Raw genomic sequence first — 15,171 nt, forward strand, 5'->3', positions numbered from 1 at the left:
ATATGCTATTCTACCCGTGTCTTTTTCTCAACTCCACTTCTAAACTCTTCTGATATCTTCCAATTTCATTATTTTCTAAGTTCGGCAATTCTGCTTTTGCTCTTTTTGCAGCTTTTCTCATTTACCACATATTTCCAGTGATCTGCATTAGCTTTCTGAACAGATGGCACATATATATATTTTTTTTGAAGGGTGACTGAATACAATGACCTGATTCTCTTGGACCTTCACTGTTCTCATATTTTGTTATGTGTTGTTTCATCCTTAGGAAATGGAGATTTTAAATTGACTGCCTATTGGCAAGGAACAGGTGCAGACACAACACCAAAAGTCATACTCATATAGTAGTGACTATGATACAACAGGTAGCACACTTGCCTTTGTTACAGATGGTTGTAGGTTCCAATCCCATGCAGGCAGGTGGACTGAGTGCAGAATAATGGGGGTGCTGGACACCTGTGTCATCTTTTGGATGAGAAACTAAACCAATGTCCCATCTGCTTTAGTCGGTGGTAGCAAATGTGGATGTAAAAGACCCCAGAGCACCTACTGCAAAAGCAGGGGGAAGTTCCCTGATGCCTTGGTCAAATTTCCCCTAGTAGTATAACTACCACCTCGGGCTGTCCCCTGAAAAGATGCCACTCATCTAGTGGGATGAACCCAGCCAACAAAAGATAAATAAATATTTTTAAACTACAATAACATTTGATGCATATTATGTGTTTGGGACAATTCTTTCATTTGTGCATTTGCCTAAGAGCCTCCGAATAGCAAAGAATCACTGGACAAAAGAGAAGGCATTAGAAAGTTATGTCTTGTAGCCAAATTCATTTTTTGATGTACTAGCGGTATTCAGAATAGACAAAAAGGATATGCCATCTAGGGCCCACCTCACGGTCCTTTTCAATCAAAAATCTACACCTGACTCTCTTGCTGGTCCTGTTCTGAAGCTTATTGACTGGGGCAGGTCTGGATTCCTGGATAACAGCTCATATGATACCACCATTATATAAACAGTGTGAAAGAAAAGCTGTAAACAACTCATACCTCTTAACTGTTCAGATTTTCAAAAAATGACCAGATTTTTGCCTCATATTTTTGATCTGTTTCTCATATAATTTGTGGTTTTCTGGCAAATTATTAAATGTCGAAGCCACTAAATTATACACATTTGAGTTTAATACTTCATATAATTTAAAATGAATGCTAAGATGAAATATATTATTGTAGCAAACAATCCAAATAGTGGATAATTGCACCAAAAATTGACCAAGATAAACTCGATGGTGCAAAATGAGAGCACAGGATGAACTTCCACGCAAAGTTTTATTTGACAAAGTTGCAGTTCCAAAAACGTAAAAAATTATACAACCATATTTGAAAATTTACATCCTGTTGACCCTTTTTATTATTCAATCTCTCTGATCTATGCAAAGGAGGGTAATCCCTATCATATTCCTGACAATCATCGTAACACATACTACCATTCCCATCATTTTTCTCGGGGGATGTTACATTATTGTATCCATTTGACCTATGATAAATATACCGAGGTTTAGGATAACTTGTTTTGTTATTATAGTCTGTTATGTCCCTTTCCAGTTTGTTCATTTTCCTGTTTACCAGTTCATCACATTTCTTGTCAATTTCTTTTCTTAAGCCAAAATATTTAGCTTTTTCCTCTTCAATACTAAACATTAGGTCGGTCTTAATTTGCTGATCAATTTCCTCTATTTCCTTTTGCAATAATTCCTGACATCTTACATTTTCTCTAATCATTAATTTCAACATGTCCAGACCACATTTATTAAACAATTCAATAAGCTCAAAATAAAAATCAGAATCACATTTTACATTGTTAGGCAATTTATATATTCTAAGACCTTTGGGAACAATTTCCCTTAAAATACATTCATTCAGATATTCATTTTCTATGGCAAGTGTTCTATATTTATACATCTTTTTGTGCAAATCGTCCAGTTTAGAATGATAGGAAACACCAGCCCCATTATATTTAACAAAATTAATCTTGGTTTTAAAAGAATATTTGACTTGAAGCCAGTCTTTTGTTTCTTTAGAAATATTGGAAAACACAGTACCTGTAGAATTGGCTGTAGCATCTGTTTTTTGGTTCCCTTTTCAGGGCGGGCATCTTTAGGTTGATTAAATCCATTAATGCCAGTCTGAAGAGCTTTAGGGGTGTTAACAGGGTCAAAAGTAGGACTATAAAACTCCTTAGGATTGCCGACGTCCTGTAGAATGCCTATAAGCTCCCTTGGTTGTTCGTCCTGTCTTTCTTGACCTCCAGTTCCTGGAACATGACGCTGAGCCGGATTACCATGCATCAAAAGCAAGGATTGGCTGAGCGGGGTCAACAAGTCAATCAGTTCAGTTAGTTGCCCTATGAGCTTGTGAGTTTGACCTGTTTTGTCCACCCCCCTAACTTCAGATGCTGGAAGCGTATCCATCTCTCGTACACCAAAGTCACTTCCAAACAATCCAAATAGTGGATAATTGCACCAAAAATTGACCAAAATAAACTCGATGGTGCAAAATGAGAGCACAGGATGAACTTCCACGCAAAGTTTTATTTGACAAAGTTGCAGTTCCAAAAACGTCAAAAATTATAAAACCATATTTGAAAATTTACATCCTGTTGACCCTTTTTAATATTCAATCTCTCTGATCTACGCAAAGGAGGGTAATCCCTATCATATTCCTGACAATCATCATAACACATACTACCATTCCCATCATTTTCCTCGGGGGATGTTACATTATTGTATCCATTTGACCTATTATAAATATACCAAGGTTTAGGATAACTTGATTTGTTATTATAATCTGTTATGTCCCTTTCCAGTTTGTTCATTTTCCTGTTTACCAGTTCATCACATTTCTTGTCAATTTCTTTTCTTAAGCCAAAATATTTAGCTTTTTCCTCTTCAATACTAAACATTAGGTCGGTCTTAATTTGCTGATCAATTTCCTCTATTTCCTTTTGCAATAATTCCTGACATTTTACGTTTTCTCTAATCATTAATTTCAACATGTCCAGACCACATTTATTAAACAATTCAATAAGCTCAAAATAAAAATCAGAATCACATTGTACACTGTTAGGCAATTTATATATACTAAGACCTTTGGGAACAATTTCCCTTAAAATACATTCATTCAGATATTCGTTTTCTATGGCAAGTGTTCTATATTTATACATCTTTTTGTGCAAATCGTCCAGTTTAGAACAATAGGAAACACCAGTCCCATTATATTTAACAAAATTAGTCTTGGTTTTAAAAGAATATTTGACTTGAAGCCAGTCTTTTGTTTCTTTACAAATATTGGAAAACACAGTACCTGTAGAATTGGCTCTAGCGTCTGTTTTTTTGGTTCCCTTTTCAGGGCGGGTGTCTTTAGGTTGATTAAATCCATTAACGCCAGTCTGAAGAACTTTAGGGGTGTTAACAGGGTCAAAAGTAGGACTATAAAACTCCTTAGGATCGCCGACGTCCTGTAGAACGCCTATAAGCTCCCTTGGTTGTTTGTCCTGTCTTTCTTGACCTCCAGTTCCTGGAACATGACGCTGAGCTGGATTACATCAAAAGCAAGGATTGGCTGAGGGGGGTCAACAAGTCAATCAGTTCAGTTAGTTGCCCTATGAGCTTGCGAGTTTGATCTGTTTCGTCCACCCCCCTAACTTTAGGTGTTGGAAGCGTATCCATCTCTCGTGTTTCCTATCGTTCTAAACTGGATGATTTGCACAAAAAGATGTATAAATATAGAACACTTGCCATAGAAAACGAATATCTGAATGAATGTATTTTAAGGGAAATTGTTCCCAAAGGTCTTAGAATATATAAATTGCCTAACAATGTACAATGTGATTCTGATTTTTATTTTGAGCTTATTGAATTGTTTAATAAATGTGGTCTGGACATGTTGAAATTAATGATTAGAGAAAATGTAAGATGTCAGGAATTATTGCAAAAGGAAATAGAGGAAATTGATCAGCAAGTTAAGACTGACCTAATGTTTAGTATTGAAGAGGAAAAAGATAAATATTTTGGCTTAAGAAAAGAAATTGACAAGAAATGTGATGAACTGGTAAACAGGAAAATGAACAAACTGGAAAGGGACATAACAGATTATAATAACAAAACAAGTTATCCTAAACCTCGGTATATTTATAATAGGTCAAGTGGATACAATAATGTAACATCCCCAGAGGAAAATGATAGGAATATGTAGTATGTGTTACGATGATTGTCAGGAATATGATAGGGATTACCCTCCTTTGCGTAGCTCAGAGAGATTGAATAATAAACAGGGTCAACAGGATGTAAATTTTCAAATACGGTTTTATAATTTTTGACGTTTTTGGAACTGCAACTTTGTCAAATAAAACTTTGCGTGGAAGTTCATCCTGTGCTCTCATTTTGCACCATTGAGTTTAAATTATTGTAGCAACTTTCTAAGTATATAAGAGCAATTTTTAAAATTTGTCTCTGATTTTCGCCCTTTGTCTGTCTATTATTTTTAGCTCTGTCCAGATTTGTTACTGTTACGGGATAAATATTATGAAACAACTTAATGCCAGTTAACCTCAACTTGCAGTTAGCCTACAAGGGTGAAACAATTGCCTGATTCAGTGGCGAGTGAACGCATGATGAGGCGTATCATGCTTGGTGGGTTTGTTATGCATATGGATCATTGAAGAGCACTGGCTATGGCATTTCTCGATTTCATGGATATGTTGGTCCTGTTTTCAATAACAAAATAGTAATGAAATGATGTCAGAAATGAAACAAGATGTTAGACAGTGAATGACACATTCTCTGGTGGAAGGGACAAAAAGTAATACCATTAATAGTAACCATAACTTCTGATGACATAATAGGAACATCTCCACATTTGCTGAGGTTGAAGGTCTTTTTTGGGTCTAACACTAAAGGAGAGTCATTGAAGTACTGGACGTGTCTGACGATTGAGTTGCTAGTGCAGTAGTAGCAAGACTTCATCACTAGGAGCTGTTGACCCTGATACATGGATTATGATCATTTACTTTTAACTGGTCAGACTGTAATTGAAGATACAATACAAGGAAAGACTCAACCAAAGTTTTTATATGCATTCCAGAGGACTACAAAAAAGTCAAGAGAACTACAGGAGAGGTCTAAAAGAATAAAACTATATTGTGCATTGGCTTAAATCACTCATCTCATATACATATGTTGACCGAAATTGCCCATTTTCAGTGAAAAACAGGCTAAGTGGGTTAGATGGGAGAAAAATATGTGTATTATGATATTAACCATACGCCTCAGTGGGAATAGTCAGAAGGAATTGTACAGCTAGTGGGTTAGATGGAGATGGTTAGAAGTCGCATTTCAGAGTTATGATGGAGAAGCATAGTTTGTAGGCAGAGTGGTATGTAAGTATGCAATGTTTCTAACTTAGACATTTCTGAAGTCAAAATGTGTGTGGCCTTCTAAAATGAGTAAGTACCAATGTGTGCACACACACACACACACACACACACACACACACACACACACACACACACACACACACACACACACACACACACACACACACACACACACACACACACACACACACAAGTGCACACCCGCACATAGCCCATCTCTGCAATGAAGCCCATTCAAGTCAAAACTAGCTGACTTGATGGGCAACTCAAGTGATACAAAATATAAACTGCTTCAAAATTATCATTGGACTGGCTGTTTGATTGTCCATATTTGATTGCATCAGTTTTGTGAAATGAAGCATCAGTTAAGTCAGCTATACTCATGTCATTGTTTTTATGAATATCAGTAACAAAACATTTTTGCATCAGTGGTATATATGTTTCCTAACGCAGTATTACTTATGCTTACAAATAAAACTTTTTTTTTCCAGGACAGCCTGGATTGCCAGGAACACGTGGATTTAAAGGTTTTATAGGAGAGCCTGGTCTTACTGGTCCAGAGGGCCTAGCAGGTGATCAACCTGTTGCATGTAATCAAGGCCCACCTGGAAATCTAGGGCCTGAGGGATTTATAGGAGTTCCAGGACCCCCAGGTAAGATGGCTTTTAAATGGTACTCTAATGAATAGAAGTAATGCATTTTGGTTTTCACTTATGGCAATCTTTTACAGATAAACTTTTTTGCTGTTTTCTTTTTTCCTTTCTTTTTTATTTCTTTCTTTCTTCTCATCTCTCTTATCTTACACAAACAGACTGACATCTGTTTATTTGTTTTATAGTGTACATTTGTCCCATCCCCCCTTTAAATAACCACACCAAACACATAAAGACATTTGACGACTTTTATTAAACTATATTATACAATGAACTATATACACCTAAAACCAACATTAGTTATCTTCCTCAGCAACAATGATCTCCGGGCAGCGTCACCACTCACTCTGGACGAACTTTACCTCAGGGCAGTGTACTTACTCACCCTGATACCTTCTCCACCAGGGCAGCGTACTTACTCACCCTCATAAAGAGGCAGCGTACTTACTCACCTCACCACCATACCAAACCATTAACCAATAACCATCTTCTTTAGAGGGGGAACAGAAGAGGACAATCCTGTCCCTCTTCTCTGCCTCAAATTGCCCACATCTTCCATCCATATACAAAAGAGGAGGGTGGGAGGGCCACCAACTCACGCCAAATGTGCCTACGTCCTTTAATCCCCAACACTTAATACTGTCAGAAGTCCCACCTACTCCTACCTCACTTCCTTTTACAGCTCCCTCTCTCCTTAACCCTTTCACCACCACAAACCCACTATCCTATCCAACTACAATCCTTACCTTACTTTCTACCTCTATACTCTCCCCACACCCCTTTAACCCCTTACTCGAGGGACTGGGACAACTTAGTTTGTCCCAAACTACATTTGTCCTGCCCTCCTCCTTTAAATAACCACACCAAACACATAAAGACATTTGACAACCTCTATTAAACTGTATTATACAATGAACTATATGCACATAAAACCAACATTAGTTATCTTCCTCAGCAATGATGACCTCCGGGCAGCTTCATCACTCACCCTGGATGAACTTTACCTCAGGCAGCGTACCTACTCACCCTGATACCTCCTCCACCGGGGCAGCGTACCTACTCACCTCACCATCATACCAAACCATTAACCAACAACCACCTTCTTTAGAGGGGGAACAGAAGAGGACAATCCTGTCCCTCTTCTCCACCACCAGCCTGATACCAGGCTGTTCCCCCTCCTAAACCCTAGCCGCAATCATATCCTCTAAAAAGAGTTTCAGATGCAAATTAAAAAGATCCAGTCCCACGTCATTAAGGTGTACTCCATCTGTTCAATACCAAGACTACTCTCCATCCCCAAATTCTCTATGGTCAATAGTATGCATCCCCAAAATCCTTAATTGCCTAGCCAGCCTTTGATTAACACACCTTCTGACCCTTTTAATCACCCTGTAACTATATGCAGCCCTCCAACACAAATGCGGAACCAACACTAACCACACAATTTCCATACCTGGGTACAATGCCTGTAATCTCATTAAATCCTACAGAATAATGTCCACTAATTGTTTTTTAGAAACAATGCCCAAGTCATTGCCCCCTAAATGAATGACTAGTATACAAGGACAACCCACCTTCAGTTTAGCCCTCTCAAATTCATGCAACAACCTGTCCCACCTAAGACCCCTAACACCATGCCAGGACACTGACCACCCTAAATGTGCTAAACCCAAATTTACACCATCATCCCTAACTAAAGCACGCTTCTCTGCCCAGTGGATGAACGAATGCTCCAAGATGATAATGTGCTTCCCTAAAAGAAAAGAAGAAAAATTAATAATCAGACCACAACTTATCTAATATAAGACAAAAATGCATTTGAAGACCACCTCCCCACTCTTTTAATCAATTCAATGGAACTACCCTCTCTGGCTAAATTTGAAGCCTTATCTATCCTGAACGAGTGAGCTGCAAACCTCTCCACCGGAAATCCCATACAATGTAAAACTTTCCTCACCAAAGTTATGAATCTACTACTTGACACCACCTTCCCATCCACTGAACAAATAATTAACTGATCCACACTCCCTTCTGGCTCCTCATAAATTCTTTTGCCCACATTACCGGACAAAGGCAAGGTTTCTTGTCAGTTTTAAGCACCACCACACATCCCCTACCCAACTGATTTGTCTTACTCCTCCTTAATGCAATAGTAACCTCACCCTCATCTATAATGACATCCTTCCAATATAATGAGCCTAACAACTCCAAAATATGAAAAGCGCCAAAATATAACCATGTACATAATGTACCTCACATAAAATAATCCATAGACCCCTTTTGCAACAAACCTAACCCTTTCACCAAAACTTTCAATATAACCCTCATAAGCGGCCATCGAATATCCTTACGTTCCACCACCATTCTCCCCCAACCCCTCAACATATGCCCTAATGTCCAAGACTTAGTGAAATCCTGCAACCCCGCTACCTTAGCGAAAATGCTAATTGCAGCCAAATCCACCTTAACCGTCTGCAAAGCCTTGCCTAACCCACAAGCACGAGCTACATATCACAGTAGTAATTCCTCTGAGCATACCCCTTCCTTCTCTGGCAGCTGCAAAATAAACTGATTAAAATCATAAAGAGCCCTACCATATGCCTTCCTTGCAGAAGGGGCCCAGGAATGCCATACCAACCACCTGCCTACATCGACCCAAGATTCCACACCTCCTCTGGCAGGATTTCTGGCACCTCCTCCACCCATGGAACCAAACCTCGAAACCTGCGAAACTGAAATTGGGACAATCTATCAGCAATCTCATTCCTTACGCCAGGCACTTGCACTCCTGTAAAAGAAAAATTTATTAACAGGCTCTGCAAAACCAATTTACGTAATACCAACAATAACAAGCCCGACTTAGCTGTCTTCTTTTGCAATACTCTCACTACAGCCATATTGTCAGAGTGAAAAACTAGACATTTGCCCCTCAATTGCTCCTTCCACACCACCAAAGCTGCCCATATAGGCATCAACTCTAGAAAGGCCACATCCCACTTCCATACCTCCTCCCAATCCCAAGGCCATTCAGCTGCAAACCACCGACCCCTGAAATAGGCCCCCATGCCAGCACACCCAGCTGCGTCTGTAAACAACTGAAGTTCCTCCTGCCCCACCCAGTCTGACTGCCAAAAAGATATCCCATTAAATTGTTGCAAAAACCCATTCCAAAACACCAAGTCCTCCCACACCAGTTGGGTTGCCGTAACCCAATGGTGTTTTCTCTTAACCCCTTTCGACAAATATGCCAGTGACCTGCAAAAAGCTTGCCCTGGGTGCACCACTCAACAGGCAAAATTCAAAAGCCCAAGCAGTTCCATAGCTGAACGAATCCGAATCTTATCCTTACCCAACACCGAACGTATCACCGACCTAAGCCTCTCTATTTTATTCTCTGGTAAACAAAACAGTCCCCGCTCCCCATCAATTGTTAATCCCAGAAATTCTAATGTCCTTGCCAGACCCTCCATCTTATGCTGAGCCAATGGTACCCCTAACTCCCCACACATAATCGTAAACTACCGCAAACCCTCCTGTGCTCCTACCCTTCCTTCGCCCACCAACAAAAAATCATCTAAGTAATGCACTGCCTTTTGAGTCCCCACTTTCTGCTGCCAAGTGCAATGCAATACTGTACTGAACTTCTCAAAAGTCGCACATGCCACTGAACAACCCATAGGCATAGCTTTATCAAAGTAATACTTATCTCCTACCCGCATCCTCAGTAGTGGCCAATCCTCACTCCTAATAGGCAACAATCAAAAAGCCGACTCAATGTCGACCTTAACCAACCATGGCTCCCTAAATTCCCTAATCACTTTCACTGCATCATCTAAGGAAGCGTAATGCACCCTAACCTCCTCTTCTGCAATAAAATCATTTACTGAATTCTCTTCCAGATAAGACAAGTGATGTATCACTCTGAATTCCTCTTCTTGCTTCTTCAGCACCAACCCTAAAGGTGACACCCTGTAAGCACTAAAAGGCGGACTGCAAAAGGACCCAATAACTGCCCATGCCCTACACTCTTTCTCCAGTAAAGCCTCCAAGATGTCCTCTTTACCTTCAACAGATCGTAAATTCTTGCAACCCCCCACCCCTTCCCACGGTGGACTTAATAGGAAATCCCCCTTGAAATCCCTGTATTATCTCCTCTTTGATGGCCAAACCAGGAAACCAATGAAGCATACCCCAGAGAATCTCAACCTTAATAGGGAATGATGCCCCTTCCTCTATTGCCTCTAAAGAACCCGAGTCCAAATCTCCGGGACCCACAAAAATTACCCCTCCCTTGGGCCAGCTGAAAGCCTTGCGAGAAGCCTTGTCCACCAAATCCACCTTCACGACCCATAACATTAGAGTTCCAGGACAAATTCTGCCGACCACAGTCAGTGGCCAAATGACCCCCTCCACATCTCGAACAAATGTGGGCAAATTTGCACCCCACCCATGAACAGGAGCCACTATTAAATGACCAACACACACCCGCTGTTTCTGGCCCACTCAACCTTCTGTTAAAGCCCCCGTAGCTATCCATCATCATAACCAACCATAGATCTGGATGACGTACCTCCCAATGAAGTGACTGGTCCACAGCTTTCCATTTGCTGAAACATTGATCGTAACAGAGCCATGCATTACCCGGCCTTAACTGTTGTGCCTCATGAATGGTAAGAAAACAGCCTAGCAGTGGAAGGGCCAAAGACCCGTCCTTCTCCAGCTGCACTGCCATAAAATAAATAAAGCCAACCACCCAATTATCCCATGTCCTAGGATGAAGCTTACCTACCCTCTGCCTTCCCAATGTTGCTAAAGCCGCCAACAAGTCCTTGCTATTAGAGGACTCTGCTTCCACTAGCCATTGGACCCCTTCCACATCGATCAGCTCAAACAAATCCACATACTCCCCTTTCCAAATTTTTTCCTTAACCGAACCCGGAATGTGCGGAGTCAGGAAAACTGCTCCTGTCACCTGCCCCAAAACTTGGGTGGCCAACCAGTCCCCAGGCTGCAGCCCAAAATCAGAGCCTACCTCCGAGCCCAAGACCAAACTGCCCCAAAACCCACCGCCCCCCCCATCACATCTTTAACTTGGTACCTGGCACCCTGTGCTAGTTGCTTCTGCACCTCCTCTATCCCTTGCACACCACCCCCGAGATCCACAACTGACAAGTCATCGTCACCCCTCCACAATCCTCAACCCCTAGCTCCCCCGACAATACTGCCATAGTAAAACCATTACCTGCACCTTCATCTTGCGACGTACTGAGAACTGGTGTCTCCACTTCTACCACCTGCTGCGATGCCTGTTGTTTTTTCTCTCCAGCTGGGGGTCTCACCTCTGTGCGTCGCCTCTTCCGACCTGGGGTCTGTTCAGGTTCCTGTACCACCTCTGATGTTGCCGCCTCCTGGAACAGCTCCTCCACTTGGGCCACAATTGCTTGCCACCTCTGCCTTAGCTCTGGTAATTTGGCCATCTGTAAAAGAGAAACAAAATATTAAAACTATTCTATAAGCCCGACTGCCCTACACCCTACCACAACCCCTAGTATTGCCTTGCCCCTGCACCATAACTTACCCCTGCCTGCCCACACTTCACCTTTCAACCACCCTGTCAGCCACACCTCCTACCATTTGCACCCCTTCCTAACCTTAGAATATCCCCTATTAATATCCCTCCCCATGTGTATCTATCTATATATATAAAAAAATGATTAATAATTAATTAATTAATTAATCCTGTCCATCTAACTATATCCCTATCTACCAGCCACCCAATCCCATCACCATTCACACAATCAAGCCGAAAACACTTACCTTTCCTCCCAGCACAATACTCAGTAACGGCTAAGTAATGCAGTGTGCATGCACAAACCGGCGCTCAGACCCAGTGGCCGAAAGAACGGCAGAAGCAGCCCAATAAACCACCAGGGAGTATGGAGAACATATTCCACCACCACCACCACCAAATACCAGGACGGAGTGACACCCAAATGACTGCGATGCCATCCTGAAGCCGGAATGACCTGAGAAGACAGACTGACACCCACAAACCCACCAGCGAGCACGAACAGCAATCCGCCACTACCACCAACCCAGATGAAGCTGGACGCAACAATGGATCCCTGAACGCCTGCCACAACCACCGGGATACCCTACAAGGACACAACAGCACAGGAAACACCCCCCCCCAGGGAGAAGATATTCCACCACCAACACCAAATACCAGGACGGAGGGACACCCAAACGACTGCAATGCCATCCTAAAGCCGGAATGACCGGAGAGGACAGATAGAAACTCACAAACACCCCAGGGAGCATGAACAGAAATCCGCCACTACCACCAACGTAGATGAAGCTGGATGCAACAATGGACCCCCAAACACCTGCCACAACCACCGGGATAACCTACAAGGACACAGCAGCCCATGAAACCCCCATGGAACATGAGGAGATGATCCGCCACTATCCCCCAATGCTACCACCTACCACGACCACCAGGAGAACCATTTTCCCCAGAAACGGACACGGCCAGCCCACAAACCCACCAGAGAGCATAAGGGGTGATCTACCACTACCCCACAACCTAATGGGATCGGATTACACTGATGGACCCCTCCTTTGCCTACCACGACCACCGGGAGAACACCTTCCATTTTTTTTTTTAATTTCTATATTACCCCGACCGCATGGCACCAACGACCTACTACCCGACAGAGCTAACGACAGGCCCAGCCTCCCCCCCATGGATGTCAACCGACCACATGGCCCCACCGAAAAAGGCCTGCCGAATCCCCCGGAGACCCCCGGATGACAGGGAGCAAAGAAAACCTCAACACCCAGGTAAGCCTAGCACTACTCCCAATACCACTTCATTATATCTATTTATCTATCTATCTATATATATATATATATATATATATATATATATATATATATATATATATATATATATATATTTTTTTTTTTTTTTTTTTTTTTTGTGACCACCCCCCAACCATTCACCCACACACACAGTATTCTATCACCGTTTCCTACCAGTAAGCTCAAACTATATTCCCAGACTCCAGCCCCCCCTTAAATTAACCTCTAGAAAACACCAAAGGGAGGAACTGACCCAGTTAACCTAACCCCTTCTCTCCCCACCATCCAAGGCCTACCTTCATCTACGATACCTACAGGTCTACTGGACATAAGCTAGTTCTTACTGCACCAACTCACACCAAATGTGCCTACTTCCTTTAATCCCTAACACTTAATACTGTCAGAAATCCCACCTACTCCTACCTCACTTCTTTTTACATCTCCCTCTTTCCTTAACCCTTTCACCTCCACAAACCCACTATCTATCCATCTACAATCCTTACCTTACTTTCTACCTCTATACCCTCCCCACACCCGTTTAACCCCTTACTCGAGGGACCGGGACAACTTAGTTTATAAGCTGTAATAAGATAAAATTTCATACCAACACCATAAACTGTAGAAAAACAAAAAAAAATGCAGGATAAAGCACTTCAAAACTCTGGAATCTTCAGCTATTCAGCCCTTTAATAGACAAGAGAACAAAAAAAAAAAACAAAATACAATGCTACACTGAAGAAATGAAGTAAAGCACTTTTCGTCTGGTGCAATGACCAAACTTCTTCAGAAAACAGCAGGCACAAAAAACAGGTTTATAACCACACAAGAGAACTCCCCACTCCTCCGCCCGCTAATTGCACAATTAACCAATAGAAATTAATTATATACATGAATTGCAACTTGAAGACCTTAGGTAAAATTCATTAAATTCCTTGCTGTTACTAAAAGCAACAAACACATCTAATGTCATAAATTAAGTACTATAAGATTTTAAAAAGGTATAACATCCTATTTAACATAATACATACTTTAAAAATCAAAAATTAAATATCAAAAGATGTTATTGTTGTTGAATACTCTGCCTCTCAATGTTAAATACACTTTGCATTCAGAACTTATATTATTCAGCCGGTCCTCTACTGTAAAACTTTGCTACCTTAAGGGATAGTGTGTCTTTACATAAGGGGTCCACCATGTTTGTCATATTAACATAAAGTCACTGGTAGCAAAATGACAGTGAATATATATATATATATATATATATATATATATATATATATATATATACACACACACACACACACACACACACACACACAGATATATATATATATATATATATATATATATATATATATGAATGTATATAACACAACTCAAAACACATACATCTGATAGGTTAGTCATAACAAAAACACTCATAAAGTTATAAATTATAAATTATCTAATAAGACTTTTCAGTTTCAACAAGCATTAAATGGAGCACCCATCATTAATTAATTGTGTAATTAGGGAGCGGAGGAGGGGGGAGTTCTCTTGTGTGGTTATAAACCTAACTGTTTTTTGTGCCTGCTGTTGTCTTAAGAAGTTTGGTCATTGCACCAGACGAAAAGCACTTTACTTCATTTCTTCAGTGTAGCATTGTATTTTGTTTTTTTTTTTTTTGTTCTCTTGTCTATTAAAGGGCTGAATAGCTAAAGATTCCAAAGTTTTGAAGTGCTTTATCCTGCAGTTTATAAGCTGTCATTAAGTGCTCACCACTGCTTTTAGAGAAAGGACTAAAGGGAGTGGACAGCCTTCATATACCTTTAAAAAGAGTTAACGTTAACGCTTTACAAGCTGTCTAAAAGTGATTACAATCACTTAATGGCTTTGTGTAAACTGTCAAGCTGATCGGTTACTAAATTCAAAACCACTGAGCTCATCTTATGGCTTTGTCAAGAAATCTAAATTACAGTTTAGTTTTACTTATTTAGAATCCAAAGGGTATTTCTGTGTTAATAATTCTGAAATAAATGTTATTGTAAAAATCCATTTTCAGTTGATTCAACAGTAATCTATGTTTGCTTATAATATATACCGTGATACTTTCATTACTGGTCATGATGGCAAGTTATTTATTAATATTCTCATTTTTTGGGGATGTGATTAGCCACTTTCAATTTAGTAATTTACAACATTGCATAATATAAATTTCTTTGCCACTGTCCCGTTAGTAAATGT

General features: G+C 40.6%; 1 protein-coding gene across 1 annotated transcript in view; it reads left to right on the forward strand.

Moving 5' to 3' along the window:
• The window catches only part of LOC122801189 (collagen alpha-4(IV) chain-like), a 1,621,248-nt gene that overhangs the window by 1,192,284 nt on the left and 413,793 nt on the right, over positions 1–15,171 (forward strand). The window contains exon 30 of the mRNA XM_044070748.1: positions 5,923–6,084. Coding sequence (XP_043926683.1) covers positions 5,923–6,084 — 162 coding nt within the window. The remainder of the gene's footprint in view (positions 1–5,922; positions 6,085–15,171) is intronic.

The sequence above is a fragment of the Protopterus annectens genome, chromosome 4.part1, assembly GCF_019279795.1.
Source record: "Protopterus annectens isolate FY-2018-M chromosome 4.part1, PAN1.0, whole genome shotgun sequence".
In the NCBI taxonomy this organism is placed as follows: domain Eukaryota; kingdom Metazoa; phylum Chordata; order Ceratodontiformes; family Protopteridae; genus Protopterus; species Protopterus annectens.